Here is a 22,646-nt window from a genome sequence, read left to right on the forward strand (position 1 = left end):
AAAAATATATATATATATCTATCTAACATTGTGAGAACTTGTGTGATCAAATGTTTCATGTGGAGTTTGTGTATGGTTGCATTTGTAATATACTGTAGATAGTTAAAAACATGGGTGTATCTATCAAAAAGATAAAATTTAAAGAGATTAAGTACCATCCAATCAGTTCCTAACTGTAATTTTTCAAACACAGACTGTAAAATGTAAGTTAGAAGCTGATTGGTTAGTACTTTATCTCTCACAATTTTATCTCTCTCCAAACTTTGATAAATAACCCCCATGCTGTTATGCACATTTGTGGGAACATATGATATAGGGGCATATGTATCAAAGCTTGATGTGAGATAAAATTGTGAAATATTTATCACCAATCTATCAGCTCCAAACTATCATTTCTTAAACACAGCCTGCAAAATGTAAGTTAGAAGCTGATTGGTTGGTGATATATATCTCACAATTTTATCTCACATCAAGCTTTGATACATATGTCCCATAGTCAGTAATGTGCTGAGATAAGTTTAATGAAGAATGGAGTTGTTGTGCATCATTGATGTAAGTGTAACCTTGTGGTGAGATAGTATATATGGATAGGTGATTAAGATTGCATTTGTGAGAATCAAAATGGTGGTCAATGTGCTTGTAATGGATTCTATCACATTCCACTACATACTGTCTGGAAGATATCCACAAACATGCAATAGGCATTTAACACAGTTAATTTAGAACATTGTATTCCTTGGGTAAAAATTACCTCTGCAAGTGGTAAATGATATTACTTATAAATAGTTAATAACTGGTTATTAGCATATTTGACTTGATATTATCAGTGCAGATTAACACATTCTATACAGTTAAAATATATTTCTCATTATCCAAACCCAAAGGGGCATTATAGTGACAGAAAATAGTTACATCACATTAATAGCTGCGTATCTTTTTTGTGTAGTTATTATTTGCATTCACATACGTTTATAAAACATATAAGAGTTTTGTGGGTCTTAATATCATGATAAGAGTGGTATCATACTTGATGAACTCTCTCTCTCATTAGATGTGATCTGGAGGGACAGTGATTTCCAATTTTTTTTTTTATTATTATTATTTATTTATTTTTTTTGTTTACATCCGGGTCTTCCTCCCATTCTCATTACTATCTTGATAATGGTCTAGAGTATGATGTTCTTTTCCTTGTGTACGACATTTATGATTACTGATGTCTCACTATTTCAAATGAACTTTTCCTACTTGAGAACACCCTGCTGCAGCACAGTTGTTCCTCTTCAGTCATTCTGCTTCACCTATACTTGTGTATGGAGCATGCACAGTACAAAAACATGTAAATTACACTATACATTAAGGCATGGTTGCCGACTCTCTGGCTGCACTTACCGAGAGGGAGCAGACAGATCGGCAGGGCAGGGGGCGTGGCCGGTACAAGGGAGCATGACCAAACAGATTATGGCCATTTGTGGGCGGGGCCACGCGATCGTGTCATTTTGTCCACCACCCCTGCTACACAATGCCGATATTACAGGCATTGTAAAGCAGGGGGCGGGGCCAAAATGCCACGACTCACCGGGGGAAGGGGTGGAGCTTGTCTGCCTTTCTGAGGGGGCGGAAGCGGCACCCGATTTTCGGAAGGCTCCTGGCCGAATCAGAAGGGTAGGCAAGCATGCATTAAGGTTTATGTTCAACCCCACATCAGACCCTAAGTGTTCATCTCAGAGCAGATGTGATCTTTTGGAAGCCTACTCTATACTGCTTTTTGATTGTGATTTTTTTAAATTGCTAAATAAATGATACAGCAATGGATCTATGATTGTAGTCTAGATTCACAATATTATAGTTACCCTTTAAATTACAGCATATTATGTTCTCCTCCTTTTCATTTTGGCAGATTTTAACATTCATTAAAAAAAAAGAAATATGACTAAAAGTAATAATACAGGTTGAGTCTCCCATATCCAAAATGCTTGGGACCAGGGGTATTTTGGATAACAGAATATTCCGTATTTTGGAATAATTGCATACCATAATGAAATATCTTGGGAAAGGGACCCAAATATACACAAAGAATGCATTATGTGTTATATACACCTTATACACAAAGCCTGTAGTTAATTTTATACTATATATTCAATCATTTTGTGGCTCAAACAAAGTTTGTGTACAGAAATGAAATTCATTTATGTTTCATATACACCTTATACACAGGTAAGGTAATTTGATACAATATTTATAACAATTTGTGCCTTAGACAAAGTTTGTGTACATTGAACCATCAAAAATCAAAGGTTTCATTATCTCAGTCATGCCAAAAAAAATCTGTATTTCGGAATATTCCTTATTTTGGAATATTTGGATATGGGAGACTCAACCTGTATTATTTTATATGCTCATAGGCTTTTTTGGCTACTGGCATTTCAGTTGCTCTCAGTTGTTTTCTTGTTTGGTCAAGGTTAATTTGTAACTCATGAAAACATTCCATAAATACCCATTTCTTGAAGGTCTTACAATGTTAAAAACAGACATAACTTGAAACAGTCTATAAACCAAGTAGGTAATGTGCCATCAGAGTAAATCAGATAGAAACTAAAAATTTAAAAGAACACACTTTCACACAAGATTTCACATTGAAAAACTTACTGTACTCACCAGACTGAATTACAACAAATGCATATAACACGAAATGTAAGGGGCAGATTTGCTTTTGATGATTAAAAGTACAGAAGATCATGACATAGGGGCCTATGTACTAATAATCGCATAAATGCAGCAATTTTTAACAGTCTGACTTTCTGATTTTAAACAAAATTTCCCCTTCTATGTACTAAACATTACTTGGAGGGACAGCAGTAGTGATAACAGCTGTTCCTGTGAGTTAGGTCCTGGCCCCATCGGAGGAGTCTTTCTCATTTGTGTGGGCATCACACATTATACACCCTGCACCCATTATATATACAGGGGCGCCGAAAGGGGGGGGGAGCGGGTACAGATTACCGGGGCCCGGGTCCGGCGGGGGCCCGGGTCCGGCGCCGCTCCCCCTCCCTCACAGCAGCCCAGCACACAGCATGTGCTGAGCTGCAGTGGAGACTGCTCATGGCTGCTGAGCAGCAGCCTCAGCAGTCTCCTATGCCTGTGGGGGGGAGCGATCACACTGCAAATCGGTTTTTTTTTTCGGGAAGGGGGCGTGGCCGCGCCTCCCGCAATTAGGCCACGCCCCCTATTACCCGGGCCCGCCGCGGCTCTCAGCGTGCCTGTATATATACACCAATGGCACTGTATCAGTTTCTGGAGTCAGACGGAGGCTGCAGGAAAGGGATTGAATGATCCCTCTCCTGCAAATATGCCTTCATAGGCATAAAGCAGTTTACTCCATCTAAAGATGGTGTAAACCAACGGGGCATAAACTCATGGTACATAGGGGTAAGACCATAGTCCCCACTGATAAAAATGGGGACTGCAGTCTGCAGAGCTAATTAGCCTTCTGTAGAAGATTTCTGTGAAATCTTCTACATTAGGCTATTAGTACATACCAACGATTTATAACATTATGCAGAAACTGCTGTTTCTACATAATTTTATGAAAAAAATGCTTAATAAATAGGCCCAATAATCTGGTCAAAATGGATTTAAGTGGAAACCGCGCAGTGCATACCAATTTATACTTTAACTAAAGGGAAATATCAAGATTCAGGAACTTTACTGAGTGATTTACAGATATGTTTTCCTACACCGTGGCTTCAGCAACCACCAAACATCTGTTCTCTGCACGCAGGGTCCCGGGCAACTCGGCTGCGCCAATCTTCTTTGTCGCTCAAAATGTGCGCTTAATTCGCATAAATAAAACAATTGAAAACAACAAATCTACACTGCTAGATTTCACTGACTAATTTGATGTGCGACATTTGTACATCTGTGTGTGTATGAGTATGAATCTGTATACATAGTGTTACGATGCACCAGTCGCAGTTTATTCTCATGCTAAGCTTCGTTGTGCTTTATTAGCACATTTATATGTATTTAAAACTTACGCCGTATGGCGTGTAGATGCTTGGTGTACGAGGACACATCTGCATAACCCCATCATAATTACACAATACTTTCAAAGTAATTTCAGTTGTAACAATGAAATCACCATGATGTCATTATGTGACATCACAGAGATTTACATGCAGGGTGGAAGAGATCTATTAAATGGATGGCTGACAAATCAAGCCTCCCATTGAAAGCAATACTAATAGTTCCATGCAAAATTGATCTATCACTAAGTAATTACTAAAAAAAAAATGCAAATATAGAAAAAAACAGTATACCATGTAATAATATGAACATTGGAGAAAAAATAGATAAATCTGATATCCTCATACTAAGAAGAACTGAACATCTATTTAAGTCCCATTTAATTTAGTTGCATTAGATTGGTAAATTCAGCAAAAATAATATTTGGTTTACATGTAAACCAGACAATCAGACTGGTGAAACATGCAATATAAGTTACAGTGACAGAATTCAGTTTGTATTTAAGTAGATTTCATTGCCCACTTCCAAATAAGTGCTTTGGTAGCTTTATTAATTTTATATAACTTATTTTTATCTGCAGTGGGTAAAACATAAAGTAGCTGCATAGCTTCTGTTTTGGCAGCAAAAATGTAATACAGTAGTTTCCCTGTGGATGTATTTTTATTTGATACAATAAGTTAATAAATACAGCACACAAAACGTCAGAGCTCATCTAGCTGACTGAATTGTATGAACCAATTAGGAAACCATCTGAGCACAGTCACCATATATGTGACCAATTTAGAACACTGCACAGCATCCTTAAGGCTGGGTACACACTAGACGATGTGTACCCAGCCCGACATCTTCAGCGACGGGACCCGGTGGGGGAGCTGGCAACTGCATTGACACTTGTCATTGCGGTTAGCGACGAAGCGATGGCGAGGGCCATGCTGCATGCGACAGAATGGCCCTAGCCAACGACATCCCCCATTGGCCCTGCAGACGGAAGATGTTGCTGCAGACCCGTTGGAGCGCGCATCGTCAGCGACATAGTGGGTATACACTAGACTATGTACCCGAAATGTCGTTCCAATCCACAGGCTCAGACGACATATCCTCCTACCCAGTATAACTCTTTCAGAGCTCAGGGTCTGATGCTCGTTTGTCAAGTGAGCTTTCCCTATTCATAAACCACACTAGTAATTAGTTATATATGTTACCAGTTAAGTACACCACAAAGTTTGCATCCCTCAGGATTTACAATGATATAAAGCATGACACATTAAAATGTCAGTCAGCTTGGGAAAGATGTGTATATGTACTGTACTTTCTTGAAAGAGTGGAGAGGGCAGTAGGGAACTATATATAGAGATGGTCTGAAAATGAAGGGGAAATAGGCCACGTCTTGTGCAGAGATATTGTCATTCATTTACAGACACAGCTTGTTTAATCTCAGAAATTGTCAGGTTCCACTTACTTTTGCACATGTTGGGCTCGCCTGTTTTACCATTTGCTGCTTGCCAAGGCTGGTCATTATAAATTGGAGCACATTGCTCACAATGAGGGCCTGCTGTGTGGTGCTTGCAAACGCATCGCCCATGGACCTACAAAGACAAAACAGGTAAGGTGCTAGGTAATAGGGTTAATTATATAGCAGGACACTATTAGCACTTTGAATCACTACCACCTACAACAGTATATTGGTACAATGAACTATTGATTCCTACTGCTCTCCTCTATAGATTTTAAACAAGTATGCTAAATGTAAAAGGATTTAGTGGGAACTCGTAGATTTAGCACTAGGTAAAATGGTACGGGGGCAGCAGTCAAAGCACAGCGCCATGCATACAGTATGATAAAGGCATTGTTGGAAGTTCTAACTGCAGTGTTATCGATAAAGTGAATCCATTACCTAGAAAGTGCAGTCAGCCATTTTATGGTCTTAACCAAAAGTCAGTGAATCAATTGATGTAACTGATCAGCTGCAGTCTTGTCAATAGGTTTTTTTCAAACCACAAAATTGCTGCCACCAATGGTGGCGAGAAAGTAGCTTTTGATGCACCATGCACCAAAATTTAGTAAGTCACAGTCTGTTACATGTGAGCAGGCTGAGTTCCCTAGCTAGGCTAGGACACTCCTAAGTGTATGTCACTGGAGAATTAAATAGGGTCTGATTGATGTAGCCTGTGCAGTTGTTGGACAAAAGTACAGCTGTAATGAATCTCCTCTGTATTTGCATAAGCCCCCTAGAGTCACCGCCCGTTGTTCCCATAGAGTACGACACACTCACCGGTACTTTGGATGACACCAGGTCTTAACCTCCTGACAGTAGGGGCTTATACAAACAGTGGGAGTTTGCAAGGTAAAACTAGAGTAGTAGTACAAGGGTAATATTTAAAAAAAAAAAAAAATTTAATTGAAGCGTCAAGTGTCACATTTACAGACATCAAAATGAGCAATGATACAAATATTCATTAACAAGGAAAACAATGATCACAAATAGTTGTACAATAGTAAAAATGGTGTATAACATCATCAAAACAGTATAGAGATGAACCACTCGGTTGTATTCACACATGGAATTATTGCTATACAAAAAAAATGTAGACTGGTACAACAAATCACTATAAAGACAACATAGAGAGAAAAAAAAAGATAAACTAGATAGTTCGCCATCCTCCTCCATACCCCCCACAGCTCACAGAATGTACATATGAAAAGTTATTGACAAGAAAAAGTCAACGTTATAATCATAAAAAGGTAACATTAACCACAAAGCATCCTGCAGCCGTGGACACAAGCAAGATAAAATGCACACTAATAACTGGTAGCGTGAATATCAGTAATACGAAGTAATAATATTGCAAGGTTAATAACCACATTAGCAGCGTGCACTGAGGACAATAACAGAATATGATTGCATATAAACACAACTACATAAAATAGTGACAATCACAAACAACAGATATATTGCAAGATAGTATAGCAATAAACTCAGATACACATGCAGCTGGCAGTATGGAATTGTAGCATAACATATAATGCAGAATGGAATAGCAATATAATAACCAGAGTGTGTTTTGTAGAGTATAATAGCAGCAAGAGATATGTACATATATTGCAGGATGGAATAGCAACAGTACACAACACCAATGGCTTGCAGAGTGGATTTGCAGCACAATGAATGTTCCAGGTATACTTGCAACAGGTACAGGTAATGCAAGGCAGAGCCAGGACAGCAACCAGATATACCAAACAACAGATACAGGAACAGAGACCAGATGGCACGACTTCCACAAGACACTATCTTCGGCAATGCAGGAATGAGCTGGCTGCCCTATAATAGAAGTCAGAGTCAATCCCATATGAGCAAACAAGACCAGCCTCTGGTAATTACCACTATGAGCAGGTGAGTGTTGCATGTTCACAGAAGCTTCCCAGTTGGGAGCAATCAGCCTGGACCAATCTCACTGCGACTGTCTTTGACTGTTAACCCTCTCAGCCCTGGCCAGAATCTGCAGCAGATATGAGCTGTCACGACGGGTTTGGTACGGGATACCAGGGCTCAGGATGCCGGCAGGGTTAGCATACAGACACCTGTTGGTCGGTATCCTAACCCTCCCCCTCTCCCTGCCCTAACCCTCCCTCCCCGGTGCCTAAATCTAACCTCCCTCTCCCCTCTCCTCGCACTCTAAACCTAACCCTCTCCCTAGTGGGAGAGGGTTAGGTTTATCCTAACCCCTAACCCTTGCCCTAACCCAGCTACTTACCTATGGGATTGCGGCGGTCTGTGTACAGGCGCCAGGATTCTGACAGGTGCACCGGCATTCTGAGCTCCGGAATCTCCACGCTTGGGATTATGACTTCATTCCGTTACGACAGCTCATAACAGCATAATCTGGTCATTTACAGCATACAGATACTAGGTGGTATGAGACAGTACATTGGTAGCAGAGAACTAGCTGGGAAGAATTTGGGCCCTCATTCAGAGGCGGTCGCAAGAAGCGATCGCTCTCTCTGAATGAGGGCGGCCGCTTCTTTTTTTTAGTGCGGCCTCCTGGTCGCTAGCTAAGCTGTGGGTTACCACCCACAGCTTAGCGACCGACCAGGGTGAAGGGTGACCAGGGTGATGGTCGCGATGGTCAAGACCATCGCGACCAACGGGGCTTGCAATGAGACCCTAAGGTTGGGTCTCGGCAACCGCAAGCCCCAGGGAGCTTCCTGTTCTGATCGAGCAGGAAGCTCCCCACTGACATCACTACTGTCAGTGCGGCCACCCACAAAATGGCAAGCGTTCCTTAAGGAACGCCTCCATTTGTGTAGCCACCCCCCCGCCCTGCCTACAAAACGGACCGAGCTGATCAACATCGACAGCCAGCCCTTTTGTAGTGAGCTCCGGAGCGAGAGTTTCTCTCTCGCTCCGGGGCTTGCGCACGCGCAGTGCGGCCGCTGCGCATGCGCAGGGCCTAGCCAGCGACCCGGTTGGGAGCGCTCAGCGCTTGTGACTGGGTCTGAATGAGGTCCTTGATCTCTAAATATTGTGGTCAATGCGCATGCATATTGGAGCTGAAAATTCAGAGTGTTTAGTACCACTGTGTAGGTCCCCCTCATGCCATGCCGCCAAAACAGCTCTGACCTGTCGAGGCATGGACATGTGAAGGCGTCCTGTGGTATCTGTCACCAAGACTTTAACAGTAGATTCTTTAACTCCTGTAAGTTGCAAAGTACAGCCTCCATGAATGAGGTCCTTGATCTCTAAATATTGTGGTCAATGCGCATGCATATTGGAGCTGAAAACTCAGTGTTTAGTACCACTGTGTAGGTCCCCCTCATGCCATGCCGCCAAAACAGCTCTGACCTGTCGAGGCATGGACATGTGAAGGTGTCCTGTGGTATCTGTCACCAAGACTTTAACAGTAGATTCTTTAACTCCTGTAAGTTGCAAAGTACAGCCTCAATGACTCGGAATTGTTTTTCCAGCATATCCCACAGATGCAAAATAGGATTAAGATCTGGGGAATTTGGAGGCCAAGTCAACACAATGAACTCTTTGCTATGCTCCTCAAACCATTCCTGTTGCCATGAAGACCGTGTACTTGGCCTGCAACATTGTTTAGGTAGGTGGTAAGTGTCAAAGTTAGTTCCACATGACTGGCAGGACCCAAGGTTTTCTAGTAGAACATTTCCCAGATCATCACACTGCCTCCGCTGGCTTGTCTTTTAGTGCATCCTGGTGCCATCTTTTCCCCAGGTAAACGATGCGCACGCAAATAGCCATCCACATGATATAAAAGAAAATGTGATTCATCAGACCAGGCCAACTTTTTCAGTTGCTCCATGGTCCAGTTCTGATGCGCTCATGCCAATTATTGGTGCTTTTGACTATGAACAGGAGTCAGCATGGGTACTGGTCTGCAGCTACGCAGCCCCATAGGCAGCAAGCTGTGATTAACTTTTTCAGCAATCTGTGCTACAGTAGCACTTCTGTGGGATTGGACCAGATGGGCTAGCCTTCGCTCCCTGTGAGTATCAATGAGCCTTGGGCGTCCATGACCATGTCGCATGTTCACGGTTGTCCTTTCTTGGACCACTTTTGGTAGCTACTAACTACTGCATACCGGGACCACCCCACAAGATCTGCCATTTTGGATATGCTCTGACTTGATCTAGCCATCACAATTTGGCCCTTGTCAAAGTCGATTAGATCCTTACGATTGCCCATTTTTCCTGTTCCCAACACCTCAATTTCAAGAACTGACTATTTACTTGCTGCCTAATTTATCCCACCCCTTGACAGGTGCAATTGTAATTAGATAATTAATGCTTATCACTTCCCCAGAGTTTTCAATGGCGTATTTATCTCTATCTATCTATCGATCTATCTATCTATCTATCTATCCATTTTTTTATTATTCAAGCACTTCCTTGTGTTGTCCTCCTCCTTAGACGCTTAATACAGAGTTTCACAAACTCCGCCATTACAATCCATGTTTTAAGGATATCCATGCCTGAGTTCAAATGATTAAATCAAATTGACTAAGGTACTAATTAAGTCACCTGTGCTCAATCCTGGATATCCTTAAAACTGGACTGTTATGGTGGAGTTTGGGAACTTCTGGCTTAATAACAGACTTCCATTTGACAAATATGCCTACCTAAAATAATGGGAATGATTCTGAGTTAGGAGAGAAGCAAAAACATAAAAAGCAATATCATTGTACATGGACCAACCATGTTTTAATGTGAGGGGTGCAAATATATTTTTTCTAGATGCAGGGTAAATACAGATGTATCCTTATACATCTTTGCTGCAGTAGCATTAAAAAGCCCCTCTCGGTGCGCCAGGTCCCGTGAGACTGTGCTTTGCCAAAAATGCGTCTAAAGTCACAATGAGATGCGACTAGGACACACCAGCAGACTGTAGTGATTAATTTTATATGTAACACTTGTATATCTGTGTGTGACTGAGGGCCTGATTCAGAGCCGAACGCTCTGACCAGAGCGCTCGCTCTGAATCAGGGCCCTCCTCCCTGAAAATGGAGCGGCCCTATGGACGCTCGCATAGCTGTGGGTGACCACCCACAGCTTATACGAACGTCCATGATGATGGTCGCGATGGTCAAGACCATCGCGACCATCGGGCTTGCGACGGAGACCCTGCGGTAGGGTCTCGCTGTCGCAAGCCCTGGAGTGATTTTGGCTCTATCAGAGCCAAAATCACTCCCACTGACATCACTACTGATGTCAGTGGGGCCTGCTTCAGACGGTAGGCGTTCCCATGGGAACGCCTCCGTCTGGCAGCCACGCCCCCGGCACTCCCACCAAAGGGGGCGTGCTGTCAATCAACATCGACGGCACGCCCCCTTTGGTGCGAGACCCGGAGTGACGGAGAGCCCGTCGCTATCCGGGTCTTCCGCATGCGCACGACGGAGCTCCCTCCGTCGTGAGCATGCGCAGTGGGGTAACATCGACCCGCTTGAGAGCGTCCTGCGCTCGCGAGCGGGTCTGAATGACCCCCTGAGTCTCTGACTCTGTATATGAAGAGCTACAATGTAGTGGCCGCAGCTTTATTCATTCCAAGTTTCATTGTGGTTCAAATACAGACTCAGAAGCACACAGATATACAAGTGTCACATATCAAATTAATCATCACAGTCTGCTGGTGCGTCCTAGTCACATCGCATTGCGACTTAAAAAAGCCACAAAAATAATGTCCGGCGCTAGCAGGGTAGCATGGGACCTGGTGTCTCACTTAAGTGGCGCTGCGTGGCGTATTGAGGCTAGATGTATGAGGACACATCTGTACTGGCTGCTTTTGCATGTAGCACGGAAATGCTGGACAGCTTTACTCTTACAATGCAATGTAGATTTGAGTTTGGATACACCCCTCTCAAATCTAAGTCACTCCGCAAATGTAAATCTGCTTTTTTTTGCTCCAGTCCAGGGGCGTATCTAAAATGGATGCAGGGTGTGTGGTGCACACGGGCCCCCCATATTACCTAAAACTTACCTCTCTGAGGTCCTGGTCAGCTGTCTCAGCGCTGCTCAAAACGGCGGAAAATGGCCGCTGCAGCCATTTTTCCGGCGTTTTGTGCATACACAGTGAGGAAATTGCCGGGAAAATGGCAGCCGCACCATTTCACTGGCGATCTCTAGTGTCCAGAGTCTACTGATGCTGTGGTGGCCGGCCAGTCACGTCAGTCGGCTGGCGGCCTCCGGGGAGAGAGGAGGGGGCCCCGGACGGGGAATGCACACGGGCCCCCTCCTCTCTTAAGACACCCATGCTCCAGTCCCCAAGTATCTGCTCACATTCACACCCTGGATTCTGAAAACACACTTAACAGACCTGACAAAACCACATTCTAGTCTGTTTTTTGGGCTTTGATTACTGCTTATTGAATACAGACAAATCTAAAACACAACTTGTCCATCATATAATCCAGGAAATATATTTTTTATCCACCATATGTACTGAGAACAGCTCTTTGTAAAATAAATAACATTAATCATATTGAGGTGTATAAAGTGAAAAGTAATAAATCACACCTTACTCTGTCTGACCAATAATGCAGTAAGTGGCGCAACTTTTATTTGTTCATACAAAATTATGCCAACTGGTAGAAATGGTACAGAATGGTACCCCCAATGAATAGTCGAACAAGCCTACCTTTCACTCCTAACCACTTGCTTTAGGATCACATTTTTGTGTAGAAATCAGGGGCCTGATTCAGACCCACTCGCGAGCGGCTGTCCGCTCGCAAGTGGGTCGATGGTCTGCACTGAGCATGCGCACGACGGAGGGAGCTCCGTCGTGCGCATGCGCCAGACACGACGAGCGAAGGACTTTCCTTCGCTCGTTGTGTCCGATCAAAGGGGGCGTGCTGTCAATGTTGATTGACAGCACGCCCCCTTTGGTGGGCGTGCCGGGGGCGTGCCTCCCTGACGGGGGCGTTCCCACGGGAACGCCTCCCGTCAGAAGCCGGCCCACTGACATCACTAGTGATGTCAGTGGGAGTGATTTTGGCTCTGATAGAGCCAAAATCACTCCGGAGCTTGCGGTTGAAAACCTCAACCGCAGGCTCCGGCTCGCAATTTCGATGGTCGCGATGGTCATGACCATCGCGGCCATCAAAATGCACGCTCGTATAGCCTGTGGGTGGTGACCCACAGCTATACGAGCGTCCAGGAGGACGCTCCATGAAAATGGAGCCCGGCCCTCATTCAGAGCGTGCGCTCTGCTCAGAGCGTACGGCTCTGAATGAGGGCCCAGGTCTGTTTTTTTTCTGTAAGCCTAGCAAAATTCTTGAAATGAGGTATGAAAGCTCATTTCAAGAATTTAGTGGCTATTAACTTTACAGGCCTGATTCAGAATCGCAGGCAATCCACACACATTGCCAATGTTCACGTAGTTGAGCGATTTTTTTGCATGCGCACACGGGACCTCATTCAGAGGCGGTCGGAGGATGCAAGCGGTCGCTCAGAAACTGGGCGGCCACTTGCATCCTGACTGGCCGCCTCTGTTTCGGTCGTTAGGTTGGTTAACACCCACAGCTCTAACGACCGCTAGGGTGATGGTCGCGATGGTCATTGACCATCGCGACAATCGGGGCTTACGACGAGACCCTAGGGTATCAACATCAACAGCTCGCCCCCTTTGGAAAGAGACCTGCTACGACCAGCGCTGTCGGTCGTAGCGGGTCTCACGCATGCGCACGAAGGAGCCGGCTCCCTCGTGCGCATGCGCACTAGACAAACATCGAGGCGGCCTCTGAATACAGCCCACAGAGTGTAAGCACTAAGGTGCTGTTGCTATCGGGTCAGATGGTATAGAAATGGGGCAGAAAAGTGATGGATGTTCCTGGACGGTGGACTGGTGGACAGACGTGCATGTAACAGGAGTATTGTAGGCTGCATTCACAGATGCACAGCAACAGCCATAGGAGGCCAGAGTCAGATGGAGAAACTGCACCAGCCATAAGGTTGGTGCAAGTGTTAATGGTGCGAGCTAATGTGCTCCGATGGTGGCATCTAGAAAAACACTGGCGGTATTACAGCGTACACAGTCACACGCACTCTTCTACACCAGGGGAAGGGCTGATCCTGCCATTTGCATATACTCGAAGCTATGACTTCGGCAAAAGGCGCAAGAGCGAACGCAGCTGCGTCCATCTTTGAAATCATGCCCTATAAGTGAATAGTCAGTGACAGCCCTGGCTCCAATATGGTGGGAAAGATCAGTGCTTGCTTGTAGCTGGAAATACCAATACAAATACTGTGTTAATGAATTCCACATCAAGCACTACTAGGTTGTATGGATGCAAGCCCAAAACCTTTATTGGGGTCCAGTCTGGCAGCAGGCACATGCCCACCACTAATTACACCTTTGAATAGTGCATTTCATCAGATTTTCTTACTCTGCACACCTGAGGGTAAATTTACTAAAGTTCGATTTGGTATTTGATTTTATGAATCGATAAAATTGACTGAAATCAAATTTAACTCGAACTGCAAAATCCCTTAACAAATCCCTCATTTACTAATATTCGATTTTCAAATCAAATTCGATTTTGGTCAATTTTAAGAAGGGATTTTGTGTTCAGTTTATGAAATCCCTTCCAAAATCGAACCTCAAATACCCATTAAAATCGAATGCAAAATAGAATGCAAAATTTAACTCAACTTCCTATTGGGCCAAATGTAGCACATGCACACTAATCAACAGGGGGAAAAAATTGGAAACACTTGAGCACACTCTAGAAAAGTGAAAGTGATTTATAATTTCTTCATAAATATAATATGCTCATCTTTTTGTTTGCCTGGCTATGTCGGCTGAACCCCACCATGGGGGGGAGCTGTGTGCACCTTTGCTATGGGGCCCCCAAAGAGCTAGTTACGGTCCTGATTCCGCAGGTAGGTGCTCAACATTTTTGGAATGTGGGTCCCCCTGGATTGCTTTGGTTGATCTGTTTCAGGGCACCGCATTATAACACATTTTTCCTTTATAACACATTTTAACCCTTCACTGTTTGTTTATTATACATGTACATCACTTTTTTATTTTCATTCCTTATATGCAGCATGGCTGCTCCTAACTATTTATTTTATACTGCACTTTTCTAACTATGGCGGTTCTCTGGGGCAGCTTAGCTGGGCCAGTTTGGAGGTGTCCTGCACGCTGGATTTGAACCCTGCTATGTTAGGGACCTACCCGACAGAGGTTACCCGGATGTGGTGGGTAGGCCCATAACCTTGGCCAAGATTATGCCAAAAACCTCTGTTCACTGCAAAAATGTATTTATTTATATACAATCAGTTAATTTGGAGTTGAGCACCTGTATTTCTTCTTTAGGTGCTCAGCATAGCATAGGCCCTCATTCAGAGCCGTACGCTCTGAGCAGAGCGCACGCTCTGCATGAGGGCCGGGCTCCTTTTTCATGGAGCGTCCTCCTGGACGCTCGTATAGCTGTGGGTCACCACCCACAGGCTATACGAGCGTGCATTTTGATGGCCGCGATGGTCGTGACCATCGCGACCATCGAAATTGCGAGCCGGAGCCTGCGGTTGAGGTTTTCAACCGCAAGCTCCGGAGTGATTTTGGCTCTATCAGAGCCAAAATCACTCCCACTGACATCACTAGTGATGTCAGTGGGCCGGCTTCTGACGGGAGGCGTTCCCGTGGGAACGCCCCCGTCAGGGAGGCACGCCCCTGGCACGCCCACCAAAGGGGGCGTGCTGTCAATCAACATTGACAGCACGCCCCCTTTGATCGGACACAACGAGCGAAGGAAAGTCCTTCGCTCGTCGTGTCTGGCGCATGCGCACGACGGAGCTCCCTCCGTCGTGCGCATGCTCAGTGCAGACCATCGACCCACTTGCGAGCGTACAGCCGCTCGCGAGTGGGTCTGAATCAGGCCCATAGTCTTGAGCAGCCATTATTCATACAGCCCCACATTCTTTTGGGAAGACATTACAATAATTTTCAAGACAACAGAATGGTGTTTAGAAGCTCAAATGAACTGTCTCTCCTTATTTTATTCATTTGCGGATTTAAAGTTCGATTTACATTCGATTTGCAAATCGAATGTTAGTAAATGAAGGGATCCTATATTCGACTATGGGAAAACATTGATGTTTTGCCTATATTCGATTTGAGTTAAATTCAGTATTCTGCTCAATCTGATATTCGATTTTGGCTTTAGTAAATCTCCAATATCAAAATCAAATGGAAATCGAACCAAAATCGAATGGCAAATTGAACTGAATCCAAAATCGATCTTTAGTAAATATACGCCCTGGTTGCATTTCTACTTTGTATAAGGTAGGCATGCACAGTGATGTGCGCTGGGCAAGTCATACAAGTGCACCAGTGAAATATCAAGGTGTTTTGCAGTGTGGATTGACTTTTTATCAATTTTATCATGTGCAGAAAACAGGTACACAGAATTTTAGCAGGAGCAATAAAGTATAAAATTGGGGAATACACACCATTGATACATTGATTATATTTTCTATGATGGAATGAATACCATGTTTGTTTGTAATTTGAGCATGACAGTAATAAAATGATGAGTTATATATTTGGTGTACTGTACTATATGTACATTAGGTACTTATCAGATTAGTGGTTGCAGTTAAAGAAAGTAACTGCTTTAAATTTTTGCGTATCAACTAATATTATCTATTGACAAGCACTGATTACATAAAACAAAAAGCCTTTGTGGTCTATTAAAGATGCTAAATATTTTGACAGTCTGCATTTCTCTCTGAAAGCTGGAATGTTTGCTCACAAGAGCCTGCCTTGTGTAGGGGTCCAGCATTCATATACGGCATGTCTCTGCAAGGAGATGACTGTCATTCAATATGTTTCTAAGTGGGGACTCTGAGTACTCTCTGTTTATCATAAGCTCCTCCAAACATTCAGCAACTTTTGATACAATATCTCCTGAAAGTGTTTAATGTTATGCATAATATTAAACAAAATAATGGGAACCTTGAAAAGAATACATTCAAATATATGAATTTCATTTTCAGCTTTTTAAAGAATACATGAAAGCAGCAAATCCTACAGCAAATTGACATAACAGTTTAACATTATTAGGGGTATTCAATATGGGAGCGAAAACATCGTTTTTGCGTTAATATCGCACTTATGACGTCATTATCGCAGGTTTTATTTTTACACCGTATTCAATTTCAAAGACTTTTCGTAGGTTCGAAAAGTCTTTGATAAAAAACGGGGATAACTTTTCACCATTGAATAGGTGTCGAAAAAAAGTGCAGAATTGAGGTTTAGGGGTGCAGGCTTAAAAAAAATAGCCTGCACCCCTGGGAATGACATTTAAAAAAGAACTGTGTCAAAAAAAGTTTAAAAAAAAAAAATAGGGACACCCCAAAAAATTAATTTAAAAATTGGGGTGAAAAAAAAAATGGGAAAAAAATTGTATAACAATAGGGAAATAGGTTCAGGGCTATTCTGCAAGTATGCGGCAGGTGCTTTCTAGAATAGATTTACAGCGGCAGGTGCACAAATGCAGAATTTTTTAAAACTTACTTTAGGGACATAAAAATATGCTAGTACCCATTTTCATGTACACCAAATTTGATGGGACCAGCACAGACGGTGTAATGTTTAGCATTACTGCCTCACAGTACTGAGGTCGTAGGTTCGATTCCCACCACGGCCCTAACTGTGCGGAGTTTGTATATCCTCCCTGTGCTTGCGTGGGTTTCCTCTGGGTGCTCCGGTTTCCTCCCACACTCCAAAAATATACTGGTAGGTTAACTGGCTCCCAACAAAAATTAACCCTAGTGTGTGTGTGTATTTGTGCATCTGATAGGGAACATAGGTACTCATTCAGAACCGGTCGCAAGCGCTGAGTGCTCGCAACCGGGTCAATGTTTAGCCCCTGCAGCCGCACTGCACGTGCGCAAGCCCCGGAGCTCACTACAAAAGTGGCGGCTGTCGAAGTTGATCGACAGCTCGCCCCGTTTTGTAGGCATGGTGGGGGGGGTGGTGGTTTCACAAACGGAGGCGTTTTGTGGGCGGTCGCACTGACATCTTCTTGCGACCGCCTCTGAATGAGGGCCATAGATTGTTAGCTCCACTGGGGCAGGGACTGATGTGTATGGCCAACTATTCTCTGTAAAGCGCTGCGGAATATGTGTGCGCAATATATAAATAACTTGTAATCTACTATACTCCAGTTCTAAGGTTCTCCTGAAGTAAATACCATCCACCAATATCATCGTCCTGCAATGAAAAGAGTAAAAAAATAATAAAATGCTCCCTAGTGACAATATGTATATAGACCACTTTTGTCAGAGGATTTCTGAAAAATGCTATTTACATTGTACCCATTTGAATCATATCTACATTGGGTTTTGTGATGATCTGCAAAAGTCAATGCCTCTGGTAGCTGACACTAGCCCAGAGGCATAATAAGTTAGAGGAGAGTGGGGATCGGGGGCACGATACAGCAGGCCTCCCTCTCTCAGGGTACTTTCCTTCCCCAGCACTGTTGCACTGTGCAATCCTGTGCATTTTGTAAGGGCTGAATGAGTGAGGGCTGGCCGGACGCGACTGGGGTGGGGGCCGGATGATGAGTGGGGGCAGCACTGACAAGAGTGGGAGGGCCGCATGACTGGGGGTGAGCCTCCGATCTTAAGTGCCCCAAACCCTCCAAAAGCCTAATCCAGTCCTGCACTAGCTACCTTTGGGGCACTGAGTCTAATGGCTGTCCTGGTTTTCACAAGAGGGTGCTGCAAGGGAACTTGGACATCAGTATAGGAGGATCACACTGATTCCATCAGTCACAGCCCCCAAGGGAGTTTTCTCTAAAGGCTGCTGACTAACAAAGAAGCATAGTATTAAATTGTAAAACAAGCAAAAATACTAGAAAAAGGTCAGAGGACAGGCAGCTGTGGTCAGGAAGTGTAATAGTGGTCAAAAACTAGCAAGAACCTGTTCATGCACAGCAAGATAAGCTGGTGCATAAGACCATAATGAGAAACAGAAAGGCTTATAGGGAACACAGGTACAAAGAGTGAGTCCTTAAACTGACTCAGCATAGGTACAGAGCAAAACCAAAACAATAGAGAACTACAGAATCTGCAAATAACTTCTGCAGTGTCTAAATGCAAGATAATCCTCAATTATCACCATCGCCAGAAGAGCACTTCATACTCTAGCTGATTCTGCTGAAATCATAATTCTGAGTAAGCCTACTGTATATGACTGCGTATTTATTGAATTACTGGCATATATAAGAAACATAACACAGTGAGAAATCCCAATATCTCCCATTGGCAAGTGTCTTTCTTTCTAGATTATCATACACTAACAATTAAAAGTTCAGTTGATTGCTTTTATTATAGTAAAGTTTCCAGAAGCTAGAGTATACGATGCTTGTAAATGGGCCATGTCACTGACTCCTAAATTTTCTTTCAGCCAATGTGGTTTTGACTCACTTCTCTAGTTTGTCATATTCTGTACCAAAGCCAGTGAACCATGTCATTTACTGCCAGTCATTGGCATGTATTCAGATAAGGAGTGTATCCAGTGTAGTTCTTGTCTTTCATGTCTACATATACCTACAGGGGTTCAAGTGTGTACATACATCAGACTCATTCTGAAATCCTAATTTACAAGTTCCTGTGAGAGAATCCATATTTACTGAACCCTCTATGAACTCACTTATTCAGTGAATATGTAAAAGTTGAAGTTCCTTTAGAGCATGGCACCAAATAGTTATCCAGTTCACATGACATTCCTTTGAGTTTAAGGGGAAATGCCATGCCTCCCACTTCAGTAGACAAAACTCTTTACTCATATAATGCAACTTTTTTGGATAGAACTACAAATAAATGTTCAAGTGCATTGTTTCATGGAAGGGTCATAGAAAAAGGGAAAGCTGCAAGACTAAAGAGAACCTAAAGGTTAAAGATACTTCAACTAAAAATGTACAAGCTCCCATTATATTTCCCTTTTTCTTTTAAAACATTTTACATCATTACCATGTTATATTGCAGTTTAATAATACTGCACGCAGGGGCGTTTTAAGAGAGGAGGGGGCCCGTGTGCAGACTCAGGGCCTGATTCACTACGGAACGCAATTCTGCTTATACGCACACACCGCAGTTGCTAATATCAGCTGTGCTATTTAAATGTGTGCATTCACATTGCGTACGCAGTTCTGATCACAGCGTCTAGCTCACGCACGCACACTGTGATGCATGTGCAGTGCAAAATAATCAACCGATTGCATGCGTATTAGCAAATTCATTCCTTGCTGAATCAGGCCCTCAGTGCGTCCTCTCACTGGCGGTCCCGCGGTGCAGTTACTGGCTTAGTACCAGAATCTACTGCGCATGCGTTGGTCTCCGGGAAAATGGCACTGCGCCATTTCCCAGGGACAGTAGTGCGAGTCACTGTAAAAATGGCTGCCACCATTTTCCCAGTGATTTTTACTCCTCTGCAGCGCTGGCTCAGCACTATGGACAGGCAAGTATAAAACTATGGGTGAAGGATGTGCGGTGTGGGCCCGTGTGCACCGCACACCTTGCAGCCATTATAGATACACCCGACTGCACATCTCATACAGAGATACATGCCTACCCCCTCAACTTTTGCCTCTTTCAACCATAAGTGCACCAAGATGCAGGGCTGTAACTAGGGGTGTGCGACTGGTGCCGTTGCACCTTCACTGCCCCATGATCCTTGCTTCTGGCTAGCAGGGGGACTGGAACGGCACCCCGCAGCCAGTAATGCTGAAGCAGTGCCACCTGTAGCGTCCTTTGGATGCTACAGGAAGACACTCTGCCGTGTATACAGCTGCATGGAGCATCTTCTAGATGCTCTGTGCACTGCTGTGCTTCTGGGTGCCGGATGGCCCCGTGTCCTCTGCGTAACATCATGATGCTCAGTTATTATTATTATTATCCTTTATTTTCATGGTGCCACAAGGAGACCGCAGCATCTAATGGACTAATGGAGCCATGAGAAAAGATAAAGATAGAGAAAGAAGAGCGAACAGAGTGGTCGGAAGATAACCAGCAGGAGACGGCAGTGTTAACCAAGGCAGTGAAGGATTTGCAGGGTAGGGGAGTCCACAGTGTCAAAAATGGTGGAGAGGTCAAGGAGACTGAGCAGAGAGTAATGGCCCTTGGATTTGGCATCAAGAAGGTCATCACTGATTTTAGTGAGAGCAGTTTCTGTAGAACGGAGAGGACAAAATCCAGACTGAAGTGAATCCAATAGGGAGTGGGAATAAAGAAAAGTGGTAAGGCGGTGGTAGACAATCTGCTTAAGAAGCTAGGAGGCAAATTTGAGGAGAGTGATGGGGAATTATTTACAGAGAGCTTCAGGGGCAAGGGATTTTAAGAATGGATAAGAGCATGCTTGAATGAAGAGGGGACAGTGACTGATGAGAGAGAAAGATTGAACAGATGGGCAAGATTGAAACAGACAACAGAATCAGTGGAAACAGAGGATATGGGAGGTTAAATGATACAGGGGGAGTGGAAAGGGGGTGGGGTAGACTGGCTTATAGCCATGACTTCATCACCAAAAAAACAAAAGAAGGAGGTTATACTTGGAAGGATAGAAGGGGAAGATGGGGAAAAGTTGAAGGGGAGGGGGCTTAGTGGGAAGGTAGAGAATGGGGCAGAGTGGGTCTGGAGGGATTTGTTCTGATGGAAGAAATAAATTTTGTATGTGAAGTGGGTTACAAAGTCAAGGGTGGATACTGAGGAGGGGAGGCAGAGGGAGTTGAATGAAACAAAGAGACAATAAGACTGAGAAAAGATAAGGGTTTTGAAATAAATCTGTTTTAAGAAGAAAAGTGCAGCACTGTATGAGGAGGACATAAATTTGAAATGGGGGAAGTCGGCAGGGGAACACAATTTCCTCCAGTGTTGCTCAGTGATTTGAGAACATGTTTGCAGGTACACGGTGCGTTTGGAATGCCAGTGTGGAGGCATGGATCTGTTAAGGTGAGCAGTGATAGCTGAAGCAACTGAGGGCCTGATTCAGACCTGCTCGCGAGCGCATAGCGCTCACAAGCGGGTCGATGGCCGGGCAGTGCGCACACGAGCCCCACAGCGAGTGAGAACTTCACTCACTCGGGGCTCGCAGCAAAACTGCCGGCTGTCGATGTTGATCGACAGCTCGCCCCGTTTTGTATGCGGGTCGGGGGGGGCCAAATGGAGGCGTTCCCAAAGGAATGCCTGCCGTTTGGGGGTGGCTCTACTGACATCTCTATTAGAGCAGGTAGTTCACTGGGGCTTGCGATGGACGAGACCCTACCATAAGGGTCTTGTTGCAAGCTCGATGGTCGCGATAATCGCGACCATCGCCAGGTCACCCGCTAAAGCTTAGCGAGTGGCCTGGATGCGGGGGGGGGGGGGTTATAAAAAACCGCCCTGATTCAGAGCGTGCGCTCACAAACAGCGTCCGGCTCTGAATCAGGGCCTGAGTCCAGAACAGAAGTAAGGGTACTATAGAAGAGGGAATTGGCTTGGTTAAGGCAGGGGAGGCTGACAATGGGGGATAGAAGTGAGTCAAGCAGGGAGGAGAAGGAAATAGGGTCAATCACCACAAGGTTCCTCTTGATGATGGTAGTCATGTAAAGGAGAGGTGGAGATAAGTTTAAAGGAAAGATGATGGTCAAAGAGATATATCACAACAGTGAAAAAAAGCCTAGATCAAGGGTGTGCCCACTCACATGGGAGGGCAAGGAGGTCTATTGGTAGACAGCAAAAGATGATGTGAAGGAAAGGAGTTTAGGAGACACAAGGGTCAGTGGGTACATGAATTCGAATTTTGAAGTTACTTAAGATGGTGGAAGAAAGGTCAGAAGTGGGGGAGTCAGGAAGGAAAGTTGTCAAGAAATTTAGAAATAAGAACGGTGGGGTGGGGGTGGGGGGTGCGATAAATGGCAGCTATGGAAAGGTGAACGGGATGGAAAAGGTGAATAGCATGAACATCAAAGGAAGTAAAAGACCGGGAGGGTTCAGAGGATATAAATTGGAAAGAGCATCAGGGGGAAAGACGGATCCCCACACTACCACATTGCCTACCCCCAGGCAACTGCAGGATAGAAGCAACAGGAGATGTGGTGTTCGTTGGGGTGATTCAGGGTTTA

The 22,646-nt window shown here is 44.2% G+C and overlaps 1 protein-coding gene across 3 annotated transcripts in view; it reads right to left on the bottom strand.

The window, feature by feature from the left end:
- NTN4 (netrin 4) overlaps positions 1-22,646 on the bottom strand; it is a 212,618-nt gene that overhangs the window by 38,301 nt on the left and 151,671 nt on the right. For all 3 annotated transcript variants that reach the window (XM_088454585.1, XM_088454584.1, XM_088454586.1), the window contains exon 4: positions 5,483-5,609. In XM_088454585.1, the coding sequence (XP_088310711.1) occupies positions 5,483-5,609 (127 nt within the window). The remainder of the gene's footprint in view (positions 1-5,482; positions 5,610-22,646) is intronic.

Source organism: Taudactylus pleione, unplaced genomic scaffold (assembly GCF_031769625.1).
Source record: "Taudactylus pleione unplaced genomic scaffold, aTauple2 ptg000040l, whole genome shotgun sequence".
Classification (NCBI taxonomy): domain Eukaryota; kingdom Metazoa; phylum Chordata; class Amphibia; order Anura; family Myobatrachidae; genus Taudactylus; species Taudactylus pleione.